Here is a 21,677-nt window from a genome sequence, read left to right as displayed (position 1 = left end):
GTGTGCGTTGTCAAGACGGTTCTGTCCACAGACAGACAGACCCCAGGGCTGACGTTTTGTGAGGTGAAATAGGGTTCAACGTCGCGTTCATTGCACTTATATAGCGACGTGCATGTCAATAACTACTGCCTCTAGATTCTAAAATACAGCAATACCACTCACTTCATTGTACATTATGTTGTGATAGTGTTATAATGTACTGGACCGCAAAAGAAACGTCACCATGGATAGATACATTAGAAACCTTATTTGTCCAAACACTGTAAACATACTTTGAGACATATTAAAAGATGAAACTGATCATCAAGGTTGAAATTAAACTGTGAGATGTTCTTAAAGTTAAACACTTAACTAATTTCTGAGAAAATGGCATCACAAATCAGTTTCTCTTGTGTCCGCCATGTGCAATGATGAGTGAGTGAGTGAGTGAGTTAAGATTTACAGTCACATCGGCAGTATTTCAGCCATATCATGACTACAACAATTTAAACATAAATACCAAATATGTGTAAACTTTCTAAAATACCTTATAGCAAAGGACAGTAAAATAACTAGAGTATCACAGACATATTTAAAACTAGTATGGGACAATAAAACGATATTACGATACATAACAATATATGATAAAAACGAGCTAGAGATCGCCAGCATCCAAAGGTAGGCCACCATACTAGGGACTGTGGGGACTTACAATACTTCTGCTTCCTTCACGGCTCCCCAGCAGGATTTACACCATGCCTTCAGCCACTAGCGAGTATAGTCAACTTTAGCTATCAATTAAAAATAACAAATATTCTACGATTAAAAATGGGGTAGACCCAGATGTACTTTGAATGATGTGGAACTTACGTACTCTTTCGGGGGGACAATGATTTTATGTGCACTGATGACTGCCGTGCAACGTCGATACACGGAATGGATGAGGCTGTTGATGAAGGCCAGAGGCACATGAGCCGACACTCTGAGGAACGCCTTGCGCAGTTCAGCTGCGGTTGTCAGCCTTGGTCGGACGTCATTCAGCCGTCTTTGAATCTCGTCCCACGGGTGCTCAATGGAATTTAATTGGGACTAAGGACAGGCCACTGCATGGTTCTGATGCCATTCTGCAAGAGAAAGTCTCTTGTTGATCTCACAGTGTGGGAACGGGTGTTATCATGCTGAAACCTGTGGTTGCGGTGACGTCCCAGATGAGGTTTGGCGTGTGGTCTCAAGACTCGATCAGTGTACCGAGCTGCTGTGACAACATTGCCTTTCCCTAGGCCGATGTTCTGGAAGACCACAGGGCCGACCCTCTGTGCAAGACCAATTCCACCCCACACCATGATGCTCGGATCAGCCTACGAGTCTCTCTCAACAACACAAGCATGTGAATAACGTTCCCCACAGCTTCGCCAGACTCTCTCTCTCTGCCATCTGCTGTTGAGATACTCGTCTGAGAAGAGGACTCATCTCCACTGCTGGTTGCGCCAATGCTGGTGCTGTGATGCCCGCTGAAGACGGAAGATGTTGTGTCAGAATGGGTCCTCGGTGTGGCCTGTGACAGTGGAGGTGTCTACTCGGCAATCGTCCATGGACAATGTCCGCACTAATGTGTCGCTGGTATGTCCCCATGATCTGTCGAGTGGTTTCCGCAGCAGTAACAAAGCGATCTTGAAGATGCTGTCGCACAATCTGACGATCCTGACGTCGCGTGATTACCCTTGGTCTTCCACTACGTGGTCGGTCATCTGTAGTGCTGGTGGTCTGGTCCCGTTGCTGGAGCCTGTATATGGTCCTTACGTGGACTTGAAATGCATTGGCTACTTGCCGGGTGTTTTGTCCAGCTTGCAATAGTGCAAGGGCTTGGTGTCGCTGATTTCTTGTCAGTCTTGGCATGTGGTAGCAATTCAATAACGAATGAATGTTATCCGATCTGGGTGGATTTTTATAGGGCAAGAAATGGGGGAATGCATATGCATTTCAATTTGAACGGAACTCACGTACATCGGGTTACCGTGGCCGTTGCCGTGATGTGTACTTTGTTTTTGTTTTTTTAAATTTCATGTTTCCGGACAAGGAAATGTTAAATTTTAGAAACTTTGACAAAAAATGCCCGGCTATCTAAATGACAACTTTTCATGCAATGTTACTTTGGATGACGTTTCTTTTGCGGTACAGTATATTTACAGTATATTACAGTCCTACCTACTTTGTTTGATGGAAGTGCATTTGATAATATGTACAAGCAACATTGATCAATATCGAATGCACCCTATTATATTCCTAAATTATGGTAGCGTACAAACTGTGTACATGTCATAGTCATTGTATAGTTGAGGAAATACAAAATGTCAGATATGTACATACACCACCAGAAACTGGTTGTTCTGACTACTTTTTTTCCATGCTACAACTTTAATAATGTTCATTCATGCGAACCATAATTTCACGTAATTCAGTTTACAGACAATGCATGTCTTCCAGGAAGAAATGCACTCTTCTGCACTTACAACGGTTGGCGATTTGCAAAGGACATCAAGTAATGGCTATACGCCGTAACACGATGCTGGCATCATTCACGAATATGGAAATCTTAATAAATCCCCGGTGTGTGTCACATCATCTTGTGCAGCACTGTGATGACCCGGTGCCACAGGCCAAGAAGGAGGAGCACTACCATGTAAGGGATGAGTAGAGAGTACAGATTATTGGTCAGTGTGATCAGAAGCAGGAGAAGACACAGCTGTAGGAGCACGTGGTGAGTGGGGTATGTAAGAGCAGAATTATTAGACAGTGAACATTGAACATTGTCAAGAACATTGCTGACACAGAACCATGACACACACAGAGATGCTTTCATTCAAGTAGGTTTCGCCAATTTTCGCTTTTGCTGAATCATGCAACGTTCCAGTGTTGGTTTTACCCCTCAACAACCTTTTACCTATTGTAAAGTTGAATGGCAGTCACCTGGTGACGGAGCTGAGTATCATTCATATCATTCAAATTAAAAAAGCCTGAATACCAATTGTCATTTCTGTATCGTCAACAACATATAAATAGAACTACTAGATCTTACACAAAACAAAATGTCACTTTCATAACTAGACTCAGAGGAGTGACTTCTGCCTACAACAATAATCCAGATATATGACAACGTGTCAGCTTAATGTGGGAGGAAAGCCCGAGGTGATGCAGGTCTTAGTCGTTTACCGCAAGTTGACCAACCTAGAAACATAATCAGGGCAAACCGAGATTCAAACCCAGGATCTTAGGTTCCTGGCGTGTCCAAGGCACACAACTCTCCACCACGAATTGCGTTCTTTGCCCCCTTTGGTACGAAGGAGGATATTTCTATATAGTTGATAAGAATGTCTGACGTCTTACAGTCAGTACATAGCCTCACGGAAGTGGCTCAAAGGACTTTATTGAACAATGAACATACAATTGCAAATATGTATAGAGTGATCATGCCGCCAACTCGGGCTGCTTTATTAGCTGCTCCGTAACCCAAATTTCTGTAGAAAATGCCAACAAAACATTGAAAATACTTTACCACAATTTTGGCAAATATTAAGGGCTGTTAGATAGCTGAACTTTACCGTTACAAATCAACGCCTGTTTATTGCAATGATTACAACACTAAAAGCAGCGGAAGAGGCAACAGCAAAGAAACCAGCAGCTGTCCATTTTCTACCAAATCTACAAAACAATAGCATTGGGGTTGAGGAGTGAACGAGAAATAGTTTTATCTTGTGATGATACCCGTGGGAATTCAGATTTAGGTGTGTGAGAGAGTTGGGTTTAATACCACTTTGAACAGTGTTCATGTTATATCACAGCGTGTCAGCTTGATGTTGAAGGAAAGTCTGAATTGATGCAGGTCAGAAACTCATGAACACGGAGATGGTTCTGACAAACCTAGAAAAATATCCAGGGCGAAACGGGATTCGAACCCATGATCATAGGGTTCTGGCGTGCCCAGTGAGCGCAACTCTGCACAGCGAATTGTGGCGCCTCACACGACAGGCAACCCATTTCCACGAGTCAGGTTCAGAATACATGGCCAACAACTTGTGTTTGTCTGACAAAGCGACTCATGGATCGGGTGGTCAGGCTTCTTGAATTGGTTAACAGGAAGTCTTCGCACTCGACGGTGTGGACCATTGCCCATAATATCAGTCACTGAGTCATCCGGGCCAGGATCGATGTACAGGCCATATTAAGCTGGAATAATACTGAATATTGCGTTAAATAACATGCAAACAAATACACCTAGATATGAGATTACTTGTTGTTTGTGAAGAAAGTTAACACAGTAGTTGGCACTTCCACCACTGCCAGAAGGAAGATGTTCAGATACAGGTTGCCTGCGAGTCTCCCTGCACCGAACGAAATCCCATAGTACATCAGCGACAGTCACGCCCTGAAAAATATTTTAACATTTTCACAACGCTCAAGTTTAATAAATATTGTTTTCGTTAATCAAGACATATATTTTTTATGAAGAGGATACACACACCTCGAATATTGAAAGTGTACTCTCGGATGAATATACTGGTACTTATTTTGTTAAGTCTGTTACTGATGATATATTTAATGCCCCTATCAGCAGTGAGGAAATACAAGAGAATATTCCTTGAAATGTAATAAAGCAGCTGGAACAGATTATATAATTAGTAAAATGTTTCAATGTTCAGATAATATTCTTATTCCATATGTACTTGTATTGTGCAATTATCTACATGATAAAGGTTTTTCCCTTTCAAAAACAATCATTGTTCCATCGCATAAAAAGGGTGATAAGGATAATGTTGATAACTATCGGGGGATATCTGTGCTGAGCTGATTTGGAAAATTATATACCATGATTCTTAATTGCAGATTAACGTTTTGGTCAGATGCAATGGGAAACATTTATGGAGAACAGGCAGGATTTAGAGCTGGATATTACACAATGGACAATATTTTCATTTTACAAGCTATAATTACAAAATATCTCACAGTAGGGGAGGAAAGTTATATGCATGTTTTGTCGATTTCGCTTATTTGGTAAACATGGCTGGGCATCAAAGATTGAAAAATCATTCACAGCCATTTACAAATCAGTTAAAGCCCGTACGAACCAATAGCAATAACCTTACAAGTATTTTTTATTGCCCTTTTGGGGTGTATCAGGGTTGTGTACTAAGCCCATTCTTGTTCTCTTTTTTCATAAATGTACTTGTTCATGAAATTAACTCAAAATCTAAAAATGGCATCCAGTTTTATCCAGATCAAATAGAAATATTCCTTATTCCTTTGGCTGACGATGGTGTCCATTTCTCTGATTCAGCAACTGGTCTTCAACGTCAAATCAATATTTTGGAAACAAATTGTGACAAGAGGTCACTGTCTGTCAATCAAAATAAAACTAAAGTTCTTGTTTCTAAAAGCGGTGGGAAATTATCCTATATTGAGGTAGTTTCATCTTACCTTGGAATATTGTTTACTGGGACTTTGAGTTGGACTGGTGAAGAAAGTTTTGATGTCGATCCTACAAAGTTTGTTAAAATATGATAGTCTGCCCTGTAATTTATACTTTCAACTTTTTGATCCTGCATCACAAATTTAATTTATACTTTCAATTTTTTTATCCTCCACCCCAAATGGTATATTGTACTTGGTGAATGTGGCAGATTCCAATTGTATAAATTTTCACTTAAGTGCTGTATAAATTATTGGTTAAAACTACCGACTCTTCCATCCACGCTATACCCAGTAAACGCATATACGTATAACATGCTACCCTATCTCGATCACAATGCAAGTCAATCGCAGTAAAAATAGTTGGGCAACAAATATCAAAATCACCCTTTGATATGCATGGATGGACCAGCGTGTTGGAAATGTCAAGATGTTTATGTCATTATTAATCCAGAGAGCTAAAGATTGTTTTCAGCAAATGTGAATAGAAAAACTAAAAAATAGAAAATGTCAGACAGACAGACAAATGTCTTCGGTACTTCAGGCCTACGGAACATAATACAATGGAAATGTACTGTATATATATATGCATGCTGAGTAGATATAATAATGATTCACCGTTCAACACTGTTTCCGTTCAATGTTCATGACTTGGGAGAGAAATTTACCGAAGCCTTTAACAATTTGTTCATTTTCAGCTGACATTAATCTTATAAAATTCTCAATAGAGGGAGGGGTAACGAGACGCCGGGGAAAAGAGTTTCTTCTTGCTCTAGAATACTGGTCACAAATCATAAGAACATGGAATTCATCTTCTACATGGTTATGTCCCTTTGAAAAACAGAAAGTGCAGACACGTTCATTATATGGGGTGTTGTTGTGACGCCCAAGTTCAACAGCAAGTCTGAAATTATTACACCGGAACATGGCTATAAGTCAACGTTGGTAAGAAGTAATTTCACAAGTAACATATGACTCCACATTTAGTAATGAGTTTAACTGTGACTAGTAATTGGATTTCCGTTGATGATGTCAGGGAAAAATGCCAATATTTAGTGAGGCAGTCGTAAAATCTTCGTTTAAGATCTCTCATAAAATGTTGAATATTTCCAATGTCTTGGCTTAGCCAAACAAAACCAAATCCAAACTGGAATAAAATCATTCTAATATGTGATGCCCATGTAATTTATTATTATCATCAAGAAATTTTAGTACATAATAAGCTTGGATGGGTAGCCTGTGTGGTTCCATCTGAATTAGTCTGCACAAGTACTTATATAGAAATAGAATATGACCATATATATATTCTCTCTTCAAACAACAATTAATACTCAAAGTATATCTAATATCTGTTACAATAAAAAAAAGTCGAGTCTCGCTAGCGCAATTCAGAGCAGGTTATTGTGACTTAAAGATCTTATCCAAATATCAATTTGTTTCGCATACTCATGTTAACCTCAAATATTACATTATTGCAAAATATTGCAATTGTACATAACACATGCATTGTAAGTTAGAAGAAACACGCATGCCTTGTAAATATGTTGAACTATGAGCTAATGGCCTCTCAGTGTGTCATGAATAAACTTTTTTGACTCAAGATAGCCAAAATATAATTTTATAAATCTAGTTGGAGAACTGTAATTCCTATGTTGAAAATTAACAAACAACATATCTTATGCCCTTCTCGCTCCATCTTAAAACTAACAATCGATTATCCAGAAATCTGAGTTGCCCAAATTTTCTGAGTAGTGTCCCTTTTTTGTGGCAGGATCTGTGGACCTGAGCTTCTATATCCAGATTAACTCTATTTACGGCCCTGGGTTTGTCAGCAACAAAACCCACTAACTATACTAACCATTCGAACTGCATGATGAGAGACTTCCAGCAGACGCTCCATCCCCTGTAGATGTCAAGGTACGTGTACTTGCTGCCAGACGCCCTCAGTTTCTGCTCCTCTTCTGCCACTTGTTTCAGCAGCTGCAGTGTGTTTGTGGGCTTCCCTCTTTTGTTGTATCGACTCATCTGATCCACGACCTTCTCAGCCTCATCAGTCCGCCCTTTTACAGCCAACCAGCGCATACTCTCTGGGACAAAGCTGGCAGTGTCCAATAGTTAGGGAATAGGGAGGTGAAAACCATTAACAATGGCTTTGTATTTTATTTCCAAATTCGCTAATTTTGATGAACTTGAGATACCCCTAATTCAACAATGCAACACAAGTATATTAGAGCCAGTGGTGATTCGGAGAGAGGGGCCCTTGCATGCTATGTTTATAAATGTGGTTTAGTTGCGTTCAAGGTTATTATACTTATACGGTGACATGCATGCACTAATTAATGGGCTTTTTGGTGAGATTGTGACACCTTCACCTCTTCGCATGCCTCTTACAAGTAACATCAGCCTTTCACAGACGTGCAAGTGAAATATTAAAGAAAGAAGACAACGTGTGTGTGTGTGTGTGTGTGTGTGTGTGTGTGTGTGTGTGTGTGTGCGTGCGTGCGTGCGTGCGTGTGTGTGTGTGTGTGTGTGTGTGTGTGCGTACGTGTGCGTGTGTTTTCGTGCGTGCCTGCGTGCATGTACGTGTGGCTGCTTGTTCAGGTCCAAACTAATGTTTAATCGTCCTAGTCCCCTAGCCAAATGCAATGAGATACAATGCCAATGTTCAACATAGTTACTCCACTAAGGCAAAATATGCAAACTCCGAGCCGACTGATCCTTGTTTGTATCCCCTTTATGCTGAGCGCCAGGCAGGGTAACAACAATTACCATCGTGTAACTTCTTATGCTATGACGCTGCAGGGAACCACTGACCTTCCGCTCTATCCACTAGACCATGAAAGCGATCTAAACGGACTGCTCAAGAACTGCTTTGTGTAGTTAAGTTGTAATCACTTACTGGCCATTGTCATATAGGTGGTATTTTGCTGAATGTGGCTTTAAATGATCGGACTATATTCGTATGTCCTGAAAGTATCATAGTCAGTTCAAAAAGTGTAAGCTCATGCAAAAATTCATCTGTTTTATAGTGTAGGACTATCATGTTGACATATTTGGATACTAATGATGAAACATTTCATCAAAGGCTTAGCAGTCAACCTTTCGTGGGTTGGATGGAGGCCCTGACAATTTCTCACTCTCGACTTGAGATACTTACAACCATCCCGTGAAGAAGCGCAGATGAAGGGCAGCCAATGTGATGTGTTGATGAGACCAGTCAGGCCTCAACCATCTCGACAGGGCAAATGCACATACACCTGTTAGCCAGACTGGAATTGCAAGTGGTCGCCATTTTCTTCCAACGAACTCACGGAGGTATGGGTAGCTTACAACTAGAAGAGAGCCAATCATCATCCCGATGAGAAAACGCAACACTTTAAACATCTGCCAGTTGACGGAGAATGCTGCCACCAGATTGAATCCACTTTGAAGGACCAGACAGACGAAGTAAGTCCACTTCCGACCGAGGACGTCAGCATACTGTCTGCCAAGCAATGCCTCAACAAAGACTCCACCCATTTGTACTGATGTGACGAGAGGATTGAGCATTTTGCGGTTACAAATGAAACCCCACTGAAAGAAGAAATCATTGCATATCTGTTAGTTTAAGGTCGCACTCCACTCCAGGTTCAAACACGCCAGTCTTTAAATAATCGAGTATGGACGAGAAAAACCAGTGATAGCAATAGAGCATACTTCATGCGTTTTCATACAAAACACATTAAATACCAATTTTAAAATACCATTCTATGCAATCGGAACGAGCGACAGTCATTCCCAGATGCCGGATAAGAGAAGGTCCCTAGTCCACCCATGCTTGTCGAAACTGTGAATGGACGCCGTTTCAACAGTATCTTTGTTATATCATGGTGTGTCAGCTTAAAGTTGGAGGAAAGACCGAAGTGATGCTGGTCTCAGACATTTACCATTTTGGTTAAATCCACAAACTTGTCAGAAAAGAGGTCATAATCATTTGGTCATCATACTCTGTGACTCAGTTGATTTGTCATGTCATCGTACAAGGGCTGTGTGGGGCGTTGCTCATAATATCAATCATAATGCTAAGAGTTGGCAAACGTAACTGTGATCTGAAGGATCTATATATAACTGAACATGCCTGAGGTTTTGATTACATAAATATTTCACTGTGGACACAACAATCCAATTGTCGAGACAGCCGAAGGTAGTTTGACATTGGTTTTCAGCATTGTTGTGTACCTCACACCTAAAATGTCTTTCCCTTTCATATTAAACTTTGACGTCCCTTATTAGGATAAATAAGTTTTAGGAATGCAGAATTCACACTTGTAATATTCTCCATGGCAAACTTTACTTAAGGATTAATATACAACTGTACATGCCTGACGTATTTATGGCATTGATTTATAACTGTGTGCACAGTCATTTGTGTAAATATAAACGTCTGCACCAGAGATCAACCAGTCTTGAATAACCGTCGAAAAATATTCGGTCTTAAAAGGCAAAATAGCTGAGGAAACTATTTGACACCAGGTGTTCGCGAAAAGGGTAAGCATTTTCGCCCTGGCGGTAGCATCCGCCGTTCACTCAATGTGCGTGAAGAAATATGCGTCAGAGGCGACACAGAAGAACTCCAACCAGCGGCCTGTAAAATTCTATCAAAATAAGAATTGATATTAATTCTAACTAAATACGGTACGGTTTACATTAATGGTAATATGTGCGTCTAAATAGCATCAAAATGAAACACAAAGATCACGATCGCAATTATATAGCTTTTGTGTAAACCGTATGTCCTTGATTAAGAGTCGGGCGAGTGGTAGAAGTTTTGCAATTATGAAAGAAGCGGCAGGCCTTTTATTATGTAGGGGCCGGTTCAAAACACCGGTCCCCAATAAGAACCAACCAAACAAAAGCCTTGGATCAAGCGATCAGAACAACACCTCAATCTAAATTCACGGTTTTCATGTTGGACAATCCCTATCCCTATCTCTATCCCTATAATTTCATGACACAAACTGTAAAACATACTCCGCCTTGTCAACAGCGTTCTTCTCTGTCACGCCCTTCCCTGTTTCAAATGGCTCACATACATAGCTTTGAATGTAACACAGTGTGTGTCACAACAGTTCTATCTTTAGATCGTTATGCAGATGTGTTATGGGTGTTATGTGGCTCAACCTTCATATATACTAGTATAATCATTATCAAGAACCCTTATCTTATTTGAATGGAGATTACATGTAGGTATTTTTTCAGCTACATTTACATAACCAGATACTGTGTTTCTAATTATAACTATGAGCCTAAATATAAACACTTTGCAACAATGATCTTTTTGTGACAGATTATCTTATTTTCTTTCAACAGTCTGAAGCATAAATAATTTATTAAAGCATTTTGTGGGACAATGTATTTTTTCACTGAAATTCGAGGCTCATTCCGGAATATCAAATGGTCGGTCGCCAACATGTAAATGTGTATCTCATGTTTACAGTATCTGGCTAATATGTACTTATTCATGTTTCTTGTGGTTGCCCATCAACCGATATCACAGAGACAGCACACCAATGATACCTGGCTAACATGTCACCGATGCGAATTATGAAAAAAACCAGATGTTTAATATTGCGTGAAACGACACACCCACTTGAGGTACGATGACAAGTACAATCAAGCTAGGCATCAACCACATGAGCGACAAACATTTGGATGCTGCAGCTGGGGACCAATGACCCCCTCCCCCGACATTATGAGTAGAAAGTTTTGTCAGGATCCGATTCGCATTTTTATGATAAATCTTCAGAGGTTTTATTGACTTTTATCTGGCTATGGAGCCATTTGTGGTATCCAAAGTTTGTCATTCAAGTTGGTACGAAGTTTGACGGCCTTTGTTGATCTTGATTATGTACGGTTATCAAGAAGCATCTCTTCACACTGGGTTGTGTGCACGTTGTCTGTCACTTTTCGAAACTTAAACACCGCCACCTTGCGGGTTATTTATAGTCAGGGTCGGGCTTTAACACACCCGGATCGTACAAAGGAATCTGCTTTAACAGATGATTATGATTATGGAATGGGTGTTGTCGTATATATTCATGTGGGGTTTTAACGCGTGTATGAAGATTACCATTTCTTGGGTGACAAAACACCTAGTTACAGACTGATTACTGTTTTAGAAAAGTGAACTGGAGAATTTGATGGCTGAGGGGAACCAGCGTCAACAAAGGAAATATTCAATGATATCAAATAAAAGCGACAAGACTCTTTCCATATTCATAAGATATCTCTGCTGAAAGAAGAGTAAATTGTACGATTCTGACTATTTCAGCTGCGTTAAGCACAAAAGATGGGACTTCAGTCTGGTCGTTCTGAAGATACGATGTCTCTGAACGTGCACGTTAATGATATATGCCAATACCCCAAGAAACAGATTGTTCTGACAATGCATGTCTTCCAGGATAAATGCTCTGAAAACGGTTGGCGATTTGCAAAGGACATCAAGTAATGGCTTTAACCCGTATCACGATACTGGCACTGTTAACGCACAAGGATTTTTTTATAAATCTCTGGTTTGTGTCACATCGTCTTGTTAAGCACTGTGATGACCAAACACGTGGCAAAGATCAAGTCGGTTTCACACATTTTTGTCATCGCTGAATCATGAAAAGATTTTAACCCTAAAACAAGATGTATTTTGCCATCAACAGATACACACACGAATAAATCTCCCCAGGCTTCAACGCTTGGCTTAATTTATTCAAGACAAACTGGCTAAAGCTCGGTGTTTTCTATGTCCTCTTGGATCGCCACCATCATCACATCCCCGTTTGTGTTCACCTGACCCCCCATGGTGTCAGCCAGGGGCTGGTCCTTCGTGTCCTTCATTACGACAGATAACACTCCACAGACGGCCATGGTCGAACCAACAATGACGAAAGGCACCACGAGGTCACCATCTCCCTGTCAAAATTAAATTGAAGGTTTTCATCTGTAGTGGTGTTATGTTATGTCAAAATCTAACACACTAATCGTTGATGATTTTTGTCATAATGTACCAGGCAATATTTGCATATTACATTAATGTCTCAAATTTAGTTGTGTTATGTCTGATAGACGGTGAGTGGACACATATTTGGAAGCGTATTTAATGCTCTAGTGGGATGTATGACAAATCAATGCCAAATTCTTTTTGTTGTTACGTTTTGTCCACACTGCTCTATGTGATAATAACTATATCTGTTGGCAAAGTTGAATGACAATCACCTGATGACGGAGCTGAGTATCATTCATGTCATTCATAAAATAAAAAAGCCTGAATACCAATAGTTATTTCACTATCATCAACGCTATATGAATAGAACAATTAGATCTAACACAAAACAAAATGTCACTTTCATAACTAGACTCGGAGGAGTGACTTCTGCTTACAACAGTACTCCAGTTATATCACAATGTGTCAGCTTAATATGGGAGGAATGCCCGAGGTGATGCAGGTCTTAGACGTTTACCACAAGTTGACCAACCTAGAAACATAATCGGGGCAAACCGAAATTCAAACCGAGGATCTGAGGTTCCTGGCGTGTCCAAGGGACACAACTCTGCACAGCGAATTGCGACACCTTAGAGTTATTTAGGAGCCATGCCACTTTTGCACAAAGGAAGATATTTCTATACAGTTGAAAAGAATGTCCGACATATTAGTCAGCAAATATCCCCACGGCATCGGCTCAATGAACTTCACTGAACAATAAATAATAAACATACCCCTGCAAAGACGTATGGAGCGATCATGCCACCAAGTCGGGCTGCTGTATTAGCTGCTCCGTAACCCAAATTTCTGTAGGAAATGTAAACAAAACATTGAAAATACATTACCACAATTTTGGCAAATATTAAGGGCTGTATGATAGCTGAACGTTATTGGTTGTCATGTCAAAGTCCAATTATGTACTTCGTGAATAACGCTATTTATCAGCCACATACGATAGAGACATCATGTCCTGAATTATTACGTGTACTGTACCTTATGACAGTAGGGTACGTCTCACTTGCCAACAACCCGTAGGCAGCCCAAGCTCCACCAGCACCGAGTTTGGTCACCAGAGCCAAGACGTTAATGATGACTCCCTGTTCGTCTTTTGAGACTGAAACATACGTACGGTATTGATTAATTTGACAGAATAGCTAATTCGAAAATTAACTCATAATCACAGTACTGATTCATGTGATAATACATCTAAATCGAGCACCACTTCATATTCACGGTATTGAATAATTTGAGAGCACACAGCTAAATCGAAAATTACCTCATAATCACGGTACTGATAAATGTGACAGCACAGCTAACTGGCGCACTACTTCATATTCACGGTACGGATTAATGTTCGAGCACAGCTAAATCGAACATCACTTCAAATTCACAGTATTAATCATGTTGAGAGCACAGCTAAATCAAGCACGACTGTTGATAACAAAGATAAATCGATTACCACTTCTTACTGAATTGTAGAGAAAGTACGTCATGAATGATGTTACAAATAAGGCGACAGTTAATAGTTCCAGTATGACGTCTACTGAAGTCACCAATGCACTGATGTGTAGGACTCAAAAGGTGAACTGCAGATCATTTACTAAAACATATTTCACTGGCACATATCAATTTGTCATGCAGTTCAATTCATGACAGTAGGACGGACAAATGAACTTTGCCTTTACAAATCCACACCTGTTTTCGCAATGATTGCAACACCAAAAGCAGCGGAAGTGGCAACAGCAAAGAAACCAACCGCTGTCCATTTTCTACCAAATCTACGAAACAGAAGCAATGACATTGATGAGTGAACGAGTTCAAACGTAACGTCTTATCAACAATATTTCAAGCATGAGAAATGGGGTTAACCTAACAAACGGACATGATGTTAGTATTGTACGTGTAAATGTATATGAATATATGAGCTGGATTCATTACAAAACATATAAGAATAGCCATATTGTCTGGAAGTAATATGAGGCAAAAAACCACCGGCAGCACTGTTTACACAACTTTTGTCGTACACAATTTGGAGTAGAAGCTGCTAGAATGGGGGAAGACTGAAAAGAAACCCACATTCTTCTTTGAAATTGTGGATGTGGATAGCAGGGCATGCCTACCCTTTTCGCGGGACACCTGGTGTCATAACTGATTTTCAGTTATCTATTCATATGATTTCGCCATTACATTGCCTTTTACTCCCAAAGGTATCTCTTTCGGTATCTAATCTATACCAGTTATTCCCTGGCGTGCATGTATACTAAGGGACAACTCACTGCTTCAGATAGATGCCGTTGTTGTTTCTTCCTAAACTCGACTTTAAACCTTCTTTAAATATGATAGATGCGGTCATCTTCAGTTATGAAGATGTCAACATCTGGAAGCTTTAGAGGATGATACAGACAGCCGATTGATAACAAAGGTATTTGCACCTGGAGTTGCATTTGAGTAACATGAGAAAACAAAATTGTTATTTTTAACTTTATGAATCCAACAGTGTTTTACCAGGGTGTTGTCGATGTTTTTTCAGACATACAAGTAGGACATGAGTAACCAATTTTGACCTTCTTTTCCCTACGTATTGGCTTAAGAAAATTAACCTGTGATTTCAAGCGGCCTTGTCCACAAGTTGAATTTAAATTCTAATTCCAAAACATGTGTCAATGCTATTGTCTTGAGACCAGTCCAACGATTTATAAAAACAATAAAAAGTACCCGTTGATCTCCTATTCACACAACATGAGATGTTTCAACGTTTGGAGAAACAGTTTTTTCTTGTGATGATACCCGTTGGAAGACATAGTGAGTGAGTGAGTTGGGTTCAACACTGCTTTGAACAGTATTCAAGTTATATCACGGCGTGTCAGCTTGATGTAGAAGGAAAGCCTGCAGTGATGCAGGTCTCAGACGTTTATCACTTCGGTGAAACCCACCAGCACGGAGATGGTGCTGACAAACCCAGAAACATATCCAGGGCGAACCGGGATTCGAACCCACGATCATAGGTTTCTGGCGTGCCCAGGGGACGCAACTCTGCACTGCGATTTGCAGTGCCTTGGAAGACTGAATCAGTCACTGAATCATCTGGGCCAGGATCGATGTGCAGGGCATTGCCTGGAGTAATACTGAATATGCGGTTAAATAACATGCGAACAAATACACCTAGAGATGAGATTACTTGTTGTTTGTGAAGAAAGTCAACACAGTAGTTGGCACTTCCACCACTCCCAGAAGGAAGATGTTCAGATACAGGTTGCCTGCGAGTCTCCCTGCACCGAACGATATCCCATAGTACACCAGCGACAGACACGCCCTGAAAAACATTATTTTTTCGAATCGCTGAAGTTTAATAAATATTGTTTTCGTTAATCAAGACAACCAAAATATGCTTTTGACATGGTCAGAGAACTGTAATTCCTTTGTTGAGAAATAATAAACAACAAATCGAATGCTTCTTCTCGCTTCATCTAAAGAACAATCGTAGCCCTAAAATTAAGGGTGAAGTTATTGTAAGGAAATCGTAGGCTATCGTAGAATATTTTTGAAACTATCGTAGCCAAAAGGTATCTTAAGTTTGTCGTAAATCTAAGATAGCCCAGTTCCTGTCGTTGGCTTTTTCTACCTTTATATTTTTCAAACAAATAATCTGCTTTCCGTTCAAACCTTGACATTTCATTTTGTGAAAACTGTCTGATTTAAATTGACACTTAGAAAAAACGCAGAACGCATCAAAGATTTCAGAAATGCTGTTGATCGTCACAGCAATCCACATAACTATGGAGTTGATAGCTTACAATATATTTCTATCCTAGGCCATGCTGAAGAAGTGTGAAACAACATGCCTTTTCGATAATTTGGAAAGGATAAAAATGGAACGTGTCGGCAGGCTATAGTAATGACCTTGACCTTATTGATAACCAAGGGACAGCTAATCTTAGTTAATACTCCAACTGAGAGTGGTTTCCCTTTGTATTCGCGAGACCTTGCTCACTATTACAGTTTTCATAAAGCGCCGTTGTTATATATTCTGGATCTCATTTGTGACAATGTTATAGTCTTTATTTTCACATTTTATAAAATTATATCAATCTACGTATGTGAGAAGTGCAAAACCACAGCGTTTCTCATCAAGTCTTACATCTAAAATAGTGTTGAACAAGTGGTTTCAATGATTTAATATAACTATACAGTGTGATTTAGCAAGGAAATACATGTGATCAAATATATGTATAATATATCTGTATGAAGAGAATATTCAATGTTTTTCTAGCAAATGAAACTGTATTTTGTTTTAAAAACAACATATATGGTATCTATATTATTGAAAGGAAAATATTTGATAAAAAGTGGTTAAATATCGTTTATTGCACAATTGCTTTCCTTAAAAATAAGTGATTAACAACAAAGATGTATTCCATTAAATATAGCAATTTATTGGTATTTTGACAGTAGAAGTTAAGTACATATTTTTGTATCTTTTTTCTAGAATTGTGATTTGAAAAATCAAAAATGTGTTCCCATGCTGTTGTCAAAATGTAACATTTGACAATTGTCCAAAATTCAATTTCCAATATATTTTCGCAGTAAATGTTTATTGAATGAAATTTACTGATCAATATATAACATACATTTTCAACACAATAATCTCTGAATTCAATGGACCGATTTTAAAATAATATTTGATGTTGGTCAATTTTAAGATTATATGCACATTTACCAGTTTTATTTGTACAAAAATAGAAAAACTTCAGACCATTCAGAAAAAAATCATTATGAAGGATAGGGTCACCGGACAAATATTATTAAATAACCCTAAGGAATGCTGTCAAACAAGCAAAACGTCATCGAACTTCGTTCGGGAATAGATTTCACACATTTACAATGTAGATATTTCGCTCCTGAGTTAGATTTAAATGAAATCAGACAAATCATTTTAGTAGCTCTGATTAATTCAAAAGGATAGAAAAGGATTACATTATATGTATGTTCATGATAATTTGTGGTGTGTTCCTTAAGACAACATAACTTGACCATTCCTAAATGATCTCCCTTTGTGAACGAAAATTTGTGTCACATTCATATTTGGAAAAAGTATTATGGATCCAGATAGATTACATCATCTAAATACAAATAGTTTGATATTGTATTTGAAACCTTGGTTTATTCTTGAAATATATTGGAAACATAAATAACAAACAAACTTAGGTTTCATTGTCATAAAAGCTGGCTCGTGGGTGCGCTGCTTCCTGAACAATAATGTTTTGAGTGTTTCAAGATATAACGATGGTGTTTTCTCTATGAACTTGACTTTTGACATAATCACACAAAAACATGCAGTATTGTCAAACTGACCCAGTATACATCACGTATCGTCAGACTTTAACACACATCTTAAATGCTGAATGCCTGCTGTTCGATCAAAGGTCTCGTCATTGTCATTTAGAATAACGTCCCTTAATATCGTCCTTGACTTGACGCGATGTGTTTATATAAAGTTCTGCGCGCCCGCGAGATGACCATTGGAAGGGAATGAAGTATCTTTTGGCACATTATTTCAGTTCTTATAGCGATTAACTTCTTTTTTATCATAAAAACAAAACGTCTACATGTAGGACATATTTAGGATTGTACATAATGTCACTGAAACAGTTGCGTGTTAAACAGTGTGACCAAACAATGTCATCATGAATTCTGTCTCACTTCTCCATGTTGTTATTGCTAGCGGCTTGGAAATCCTCGTGACGTCATGTGGAAACACCCCGCTTTTTCAGTCTCTAACACAGATGAGTTCTCTGTCAGAGTTACGATAGGTATCGTAGCTCTAAACGATCTGCAACAGATTTACGATAGTTTTCAAACACTATCGTATCTTAAACTTAAGATATCTAATCTTTGAACGTAAGTTGTTAAGATTCATCTCACCTAAGATCGTTTAAAGAATCTAGGCCCTGAAGTCTGAGTTGTCCCAATTCTCTGTGTAATGTGAGTGAGTGAGTATGGTTTTACGCCGCTTTTAGCAATATTCCAGCAATATCACGGCTGAAATGGGCTTCACACATTGTACCCATGTCGGGAATCAAACCCGGGTCTTCGGCATGGCGAGCGAACGCTTTAACAACTAGGCTACTCGACCGCCCAACTGTGTAATGTACCTTGTTGTTACAGGATCCGTTGATCAGAGCTTCGAATCCCAGATTAACTCTTTTTGAAACCCACTCACTATACTTACCATACGAACTGTATGATGAGAGACTTCCAGCATATGCTCCAGCCCCTGTAGATGTCCAGATAGGTGTACTTGCTGCCAGACGATCTCAGACTCTTCTCCTCTTCTGCCACTTGTTTCAGCAGCTGCAGTGTGTTGGTGGGCTTCTCTCTTTTGTTGTATCGACTCATCTGGTCCACGACCTTCTCAGCCTCATCAGTCCGCCCTTTGACTGCCAACCAGTGCAGACTCTCTGGGACAAAGCTGGCAGCGACCGAAATAGATATGTAAGATGTAAGATGAACGTGTTAACAATGGCTTTGCATTCTTTTTCCAATTTCGCTAATTTTGATGAACGTTGGATACCCGTAATGCATATTAAATGAATCTGCAATAATTCAAGATAAATAGATTAGACCCAGTGGTGATTCAGAGAGAGGGGCCCTTGCAGGCTATGTTTATCAATGTGTTTTAGTCACGCTCAATGTTGTTGTACTTATACAGTGACATGCATGTACGTATGGCACTGATGAACTTTTCGCAAGATATGGACACCTTTACCTGACCTACAGATGCTTCATATAAATAACATAAACCTTTCACACCTGTGCGTGTGTGTGGCGTACGTGTGGCTGCTTGTACTAGTGATGCCAGAATTATCGTCCGAGGGTGTATGAGATACCACGCCAAAGTTTGACATAGTTACCCCACTACGGCAAAGTAAACCATCTCAGTGTCGCCGAATAGTCCTTGTTTTTAATCCCCTAAATGCTGAGCCCTAGGCAGGGAAACAACAAGTACCGTCGTTTGACTTCGTATGCTATGACGCTGCAGTGGATCGGGCCACTGACCTTCCGCTCTCTGTGCAGACGCTCTATCCAGTAGACCACGGAGGCGATCTGAACGGATCAGGTGGTCATGTTTGGCGACTTGTAGATTGACTGATATCTTTGCGCAATGTGGTGAGGTGAAAGGGGGTTTAACATTGCGTCCAAGATTATTGCACTTATATAGCGGCGCGCGCGTGTGTTTGTGTGTGTGTGGTATGGTGTGGTGTGGTGTGGTGTGGTGTGTGTGTGTATGTATGTGTGTATGTGTGTGGCTGCCAGTACTAGTCCGGTCTGATGCCGATTTACAGTGCTAGCCCACTGAGATACCACACCGCAGTTTAGCATGATGCCCCATTCAGACACAGTATACTGACTGAGCCGACCAGTCCTTGTTTTAACCCCTTAATGCCAAGCGCCAGACAGGGTAACAACAAGTACCATCTTTTTGGTCTCCTGGCGAACACTCTACCACTACACCACAGAGTGCGTCATATCTTTGCCCAATAACGGCTTATAATTAGTCCACTCCAGATGTAATTATTTACTGACCACTGTCATATAGCTGGTATATTGCAGAATGTGACTTTAAATAATCAGACTATATTGGTATGTTTTGAAGGTATATAGTTAGTTTAAAAAGTGCAGTTTCATGCAAAACTTCTTCTTTTTTTATAGTGTGTGATTATCATGTTGACATATTTTTGATGCTAATGATGCAGCATTTAATCAAAGGCTTAGTAGTCAACCTTTCGTGGGTTGGATGGAGGCTCTGACAATGTCTCACTCTCGACTTAAGATACTTACAACCATCCCGCGAAAAAGGGCAGATGAAGGGCAGCCAATATGATGTGTTGATGAGACCAGTCAGGCCTCAACCAGCTGGACAGGGCAAATGCACATAAACCAGTTACCCAGACTGGAATTGCCGATGCAAGTGGTCGAAATTTTCTTCCGAGGAACTCAATGAGATACGGGTAGCATCCCACCAGAAGAGAGCCTGTCATCATCCCGATGAGAAAACGCAACACTGTAAACATCTGCCAGTTGACGGAGAATGCTGCCACCAGGTTGAATCCACCTTGAAGGACCAGACAGACGAAGTAAGTCTACTTCCGACCGAGGACGTCCGCAGACTGTCCGCCAAGCAATGCTCCAACAAAGACTCCACCCATTTGTACTGATGTGACGAGTGGATTGACCTCTTTGCGGTCACAAATCAAATCACACTGAAAGAAGAAATCAATGCATATCTGTTAGTTTAACGTCGCACCCCACACCAGCTTTAAACGCGCCAGTCTTTAAATAATCGAGTATGGACGAGACAAATCAGTGACAGCAATAGAGCATACTACATGCGTTTTCATATAGAAGCATCATTTTACAATACCATTCTATACAATCTGAATGAGCGACAGCGATTCCCGGATTCCCTATAAGCGAAGGTTCCTAGCCAACCCACGCTTGACGTAACGCCGCTTCAACAGTATCTTTGTTATATCATGGCGTGTCAGCTAAAAGTGGGAAGAAAGTCCGAAGGGATGCAGGTCTCAGACGTTTACCAATTTGATTAAATCCACAAGCTTATCAGAAAAGAGGTCACAATCATTTGGTCGTCATGCTGGGTGACTCAGTTGATTTGTCATGTCATCGTACCAGGGCGGTGTTGGGCGTTGTTCATAATATAAATCATTGGTTTGTCTTTCTTCAGATTCTATTCAATGCATGGCGCCGTCATATAGCTGTAATATTGCTTAGTGTTATATTAAACTACAATCAACTTGCACACTCCTAATTTTCTAACACAAGTTTGAAAGGGGGCTGAATTAAGACTACCTACCTCACTGACGATAGTGTTTTTATCCTGGCTGTACACAACCTGACAGGTGATGTTGTCCGAGGTGGGACACAATTTGAATGTGACGTTGTTCATGCCGTAGGTCTCATCAACAGAGGGCGCAGTAGCTGGGAGACACCACCAATCCGGAGTAGTCGCCGCAAACGACATTATCAACATCCCCCACCCCATCAGCATCTTTGGACCCAATATGAAGACAACCATGAGGATCTGGAAGCGGGACATACCCCCGACGGCCTCGATTATATCATCCGTGTGCATCCTTGTCACCGTAGCGTCTTCACTGTTTGCAAAGGAACATGTCTAACTAAATAAGGTACAGTTTACATTCAT

The 21,677-nt window shown here is 40.1% G+C and overlaps 2 protein-coding genes across 2 annotated transcripts; both read right to left on the bottom strand.

The window, feature by feature from the left end:
* Positions 1–3,086: 3,086 nt before the first annotated feature.
* Positions 3,087–8,991, bottom strand: LOC125376799 (organic cation transporter protein-like). The gene is made up of 3 exons (XM_048388783.1): positions 8,600–8,991; positions 7,301–7,540; positions 3,087–3,105 (listed from the first exon to the last, which is right to left on the bottom strand). The coding sequence occupies exons 1-3, from the start codon at positions 8,989–8,991 to the stop codon at positions 3,087–3,089; spliced, it is 651 nt and encodes a 216-aa protein (XP_048244740.1).
* A 3,204-nt stretch (positions 8,992–12,195) lies between these two features.
* On the bottom strand, positions 12,196–21,605 carry LOC125376798 (solute carrier family 22 member 15-like). Its single transcript, XM_048388782.1, has 8 exons — positions 21,332–21,605; positions 20,294–20,567; positions 18,684–18,923; positions 15,633–15,767; positions 14,150–14,232; positions 13,448–13,568; positions 13,189–13,261; positions 12,196–12,384 (listed from the first exon to the last, which is right to left on the bottom strand). The coding sequence occupies exons 1-8, from the start codon at positions 21,603–21,605 to the stop codon at positions 12,196–12,198; spliced, it is 1,389 nt and encodes a 462-aa protein (XP_048244739.1).
* Between the last annotated feature and the right edge of the window lie 72 nt (positions 21,606–21,677).

This window comes from Haliotis rufescens, unplaced genomic scaffold (genome assembly GCF_023055435.1).
Source record: "Haliotis rufescens isolate VD_foot unplaced genomic scaffold, xgHalRufe1.0.p SCAF_79, whole genome shotgun sequence".
Taxonomy (NCBI): Eukaryota; Metazoa; Mollusca; class Gastropoda; order Lepetellida; family Haliotidae; genus Haliotis; species Haliotis rufescens.
The sequence above is the reverse complement of the archived record's forward strand: the minus strand, read 5'-3'. Positions and strand labels throughout refer to the sequence as shown.